Below are 3,541 nucleotides of genomic sequence, written 5' to 3'. Positions count from 1 at the left end.
TATATATATATATATATATATATATATATATTTGTGTATATCGATATATATATTTGTGTATATCGATATATTCTACATATGTACGTGTGTATGCATGTTTGTTCATAGTAGTTTGTCTCCACTGTTTGACGACGAGGATTCAGCTATTCTATCAACTAAAATTCATTTGCCCTTGAGCAACCAGTAAGAGGTTTAATATTTTACAAGCAATCCCTACCAACGCACACATGCATTCTCAACGCTATTTTCATGCATAACTGCTGTGATACAGCCGTGTGATAAAAACTCTATGGTTCCAATTAGAAGGAACAATCCATTTGGCCATACTGTGCCCACACACAAACACATATGTTCGTATGTAAAAATAAATGTAAAAATGTCAAGTCCCAACGCCTAAAGCCTATGTCTCATTTTCTATTTCTTACAAGAATAGATGGGGTACGGAAGGAAATTCCCTACCAGAAGGATTGATATACGAGGGAATAGATGATAAACCAAAGAAGGTAACTTATTAATTCTATAATGTGTAGAATATTGTGGAGTAGAACATGGGAAGGACAGGAAGAGCCAGAATTGGAGAAACAGTGATTAAGACAAATATATGTGCTTATGTAGGAGTATAAATGAGTGTATATGAATGCATGTTATACATACATACATGGAAACACACACACATACACATACACACATATTATAATGGGGGTGGCCGGTTTATGGGGTTACCCTGGGTTTCCCGTTCATGAGGGGTTTGGCCTTACGGTGTATCGTCAGACTCCATAAAAATATTTATATTATAAAAATATTTAGTATACCTCATAGTATATTGTGTTTGCATAACGATGTACCACGTACCTACAAGTCTTTAATGTTTACATACGAACCTCAGGAATGTGTCTAATATGTAAATTGGTATGTCCAATAACTTACCACCGATGTGTGCGGTGGCTATATAAGCAATGTGTTCGGAGGCACACATTGTGGGTTAGATGAGTGCTGAAGAAGCGGCAACAACCCCCGAAATATGGCATATACACTCATCACCCACTTATGTCTTCGATCACATTGTCTGTTAACATCCGACGTCTCGATACGAAACGTTGTAGCAAGAATCAGTGCTGGCTCTACGTTCTAAGACGTTTAGTACACGACATAGTATATTGTGTTTGCATAACGAAGTACCACGTATCTACATTTCTTTAATATTTAAAATGTTTCCTTATAAAGCCTACAGTAGTCAATGAATTTAATATAAGTTATTTTTAAAATACAACTTCTTTCTTTTGTCTCGTCTAAAAGTTAGTTGGCGGTAGTGCGGCTCAGAGTTCCATTCTGCAGACATTGGACGCTTTCTTGGAAATAAAACATAACAAAGGCAAGGAAATTAATATAAATTTCTATTTTTACTTAATAACACACATACACACACACTCTCTGTTTTCCCCTCCTCTCTCTCTTACTCTGTCTCTTCTCCCTCCCACTCTCACTCACACATACACGTACGATTACAAAAACAAGCACCTATACGTATACATATGCATATACACTTATACAAATATATACAGATATATATACGTTCATTCATTAATGCATGTATACATTCATTAACCTTTTGGTATTCAAATCGGCCACATCAGGTCCCAAAACAACTTACAGAGACACATGCATACTTACAAAACAATTTACATCGATGCATACATAAATACACATACATATTTGCACGCACATATACATACATTGTTCACAAATGTAATGTAATCTAAAATATAAAATAAGATAAATCGTACCTATTGAAACAATTGTATTAAACTGTGGGAAAGTAAACGTTATCAATATTTTGGGCATAGGCGCTTTTTCAAAACAAAGTTGAGAGAAACTAAGCGAGGGAGCAGAAATGTATTGTTTCAGTGCTCCTACCAGTTTGTTGTTTCAAAGTGTTTTGGACGGGATAATGTTAGATTTCCACTATTTCTTTGTCTTTTATTTCTGTACAGACAAACAGATGTTTTTAGACGAGATGAAAGGATATATGCCAAAGCCTCATCGAGATTTCATTGACGCAATAAAAAAATCACCAAAGGTTCGAAACTACGGTAAGACATTTTGTATAGTTTGATCTAATCACGTGGTTTACGTCAGAAGAGAAATAACAAGGATTGATCTGCTATCCTCTTCGTAAATCAATAGAGCTCTTGACATAATGTATCGACTTTAACTCCTGCTGAGATCAATTTTGCTTTCATTTTAATCGGGGTTAGGTGGGGAGAATAAAATAAAGTACCAGTCATCTACTGGGGTAAGTATATTAATAGGTTATTTCATTATTTCTTATTAGACGGCGAGTGGGCAAAATAGCCACGGCGGCGGACAAATTTCTTAGTGACATTTCTTCCGGCTTTTCGTTTCGAGTTCAAATGCGGCCGACGTCATCCTTACCTTTTATCCTTTTGCAGTGGATAACATACGAGTCCCTTTTGGTATACGACCTTTTAAGTATAAGAACCTCATCACTAATCTGCATTCAACTGCCTCTAAATATCTCGTTCTTGGTCTACTCCTATATCTCCTACCAGTTGGTTTTGACTAGAAGAATCCATCTAACGATTCTTTTCCGAGCCATTCTCATCACCTTTCCGTAGTACCGGAGCTGTGTCCTCTCAATGCGAAGTGATGGGTTGTCTTAGAGAGACTATGTGATCTCTCTCAGTTACATCTTATTTGTTCATAAGACGTGATTTCAGATCTGGTCTCTGCATTTCTTTGTCTTTCTCATAAGATCACACATTCTCGAAGAATTTCGCAGACCCTCGCAATTCCTTTTTCCGTGATCTTTGGATCCCGCCTAATTTATGGCCTCATAACACTTCTTTATTTATCGATGACTGTTTACCAATTCTGATTTCACTTCAAAGACCGCAGTCTAATGACTGAAATGTGTAAAAAGTAATAAAGTTTAAAAAATGATTTTTCGCGTTACGTCGTGTTTCAAGTTAACTCGCATGACTCGGAACCAGTGACCGGCATAAGTTGGGGATATGCCTGGATGTGGTCTGTGCGGCAGTTGTACAAAGAAACAAGATATTTGTATTGAATAATTTACAGTCTCTGTCTACATTTCCAGTACTTCAAAGCAACCAACAAGAACTTATAGAGAACTACAACACATGCGTACAAAATATAGAGAAGTTTCGTTCATATCACATGACAATTGTTACGAAGTAAGTGAAAATAACTACTTATGTAATACATATTAATTAATTAATTAAATTCTTAATCGATTTAATTCATTTTTATGTGATACCTCATTGGTGAACAATGGTTAAAAGGAAGGGGTCAAATGGAAGATAAAATGAAGGGGTAGTTTTTGTTATTCGGTGCGACGTTCATTCGTTCCGAGGCCACCAGTTGTTCGCCAATGTACATGAACTAATACCCGTATACATATATACATACATACATACATACATACATACATACATACATGCATACATATATATATATACATAAATGCATACATACATACATACATACATACATATACATA

General features: G+C 35.8%; 1 protein-coding gene across 1 annotated transcript in view; it reads left to right on the top strand.

Annotated features, from left to right (window-relative positions):
- The window catches only part of LOC106881174 (indoleamine 2,3-dioxygenase 1-like), a 24,819-nt gene that overhangs the window by 12,681 nt on the left and 8,597 nt on the right, over window positions 1–3,541 (top strand). The window contains exons 7-10 of the mRNA XM_052975772.1: window positions 400–503; window positions 1,297–1,372; window positions 1,992–2,090; window positions 3,119–3,215. Of these exons, the coding sequence (XP_052831732.1) occupies window positions 400–503; window positions 1,297–1,372; window positions 1,992–2,090; window positions 3,119–3,215 (376 nt within the window). The remainder of the gene's footprint in view (window positions 1–399; window positions 504–1,296; window positions 1,373–1,991; window positions 2,091–3,118; window positions 3,216–3,541) is intronic.

The sequence above is a fragment of the Octopus bimaculoides genome, chromosome 22 (assembly GCF_001194135.2).
Source record: "Octopus bimaculoides isolate UCB-OBI-ISO-001 chromosome 22, ASM119413v2, whole genome shotgun sequence".
Taxonomy (NCBI): domain Eukaryota; kingdom Metazoa; phylum Mollusca; class Cephalopoda; order Octopoda; family Octopodidae; genus Octopus; species Octopus bimaculoides.
The sequence above is the reverse complement of the archived record's forward strand: the minus strand, read 5'-3'. Positions and strand labels throughout refer to the sequence as shown.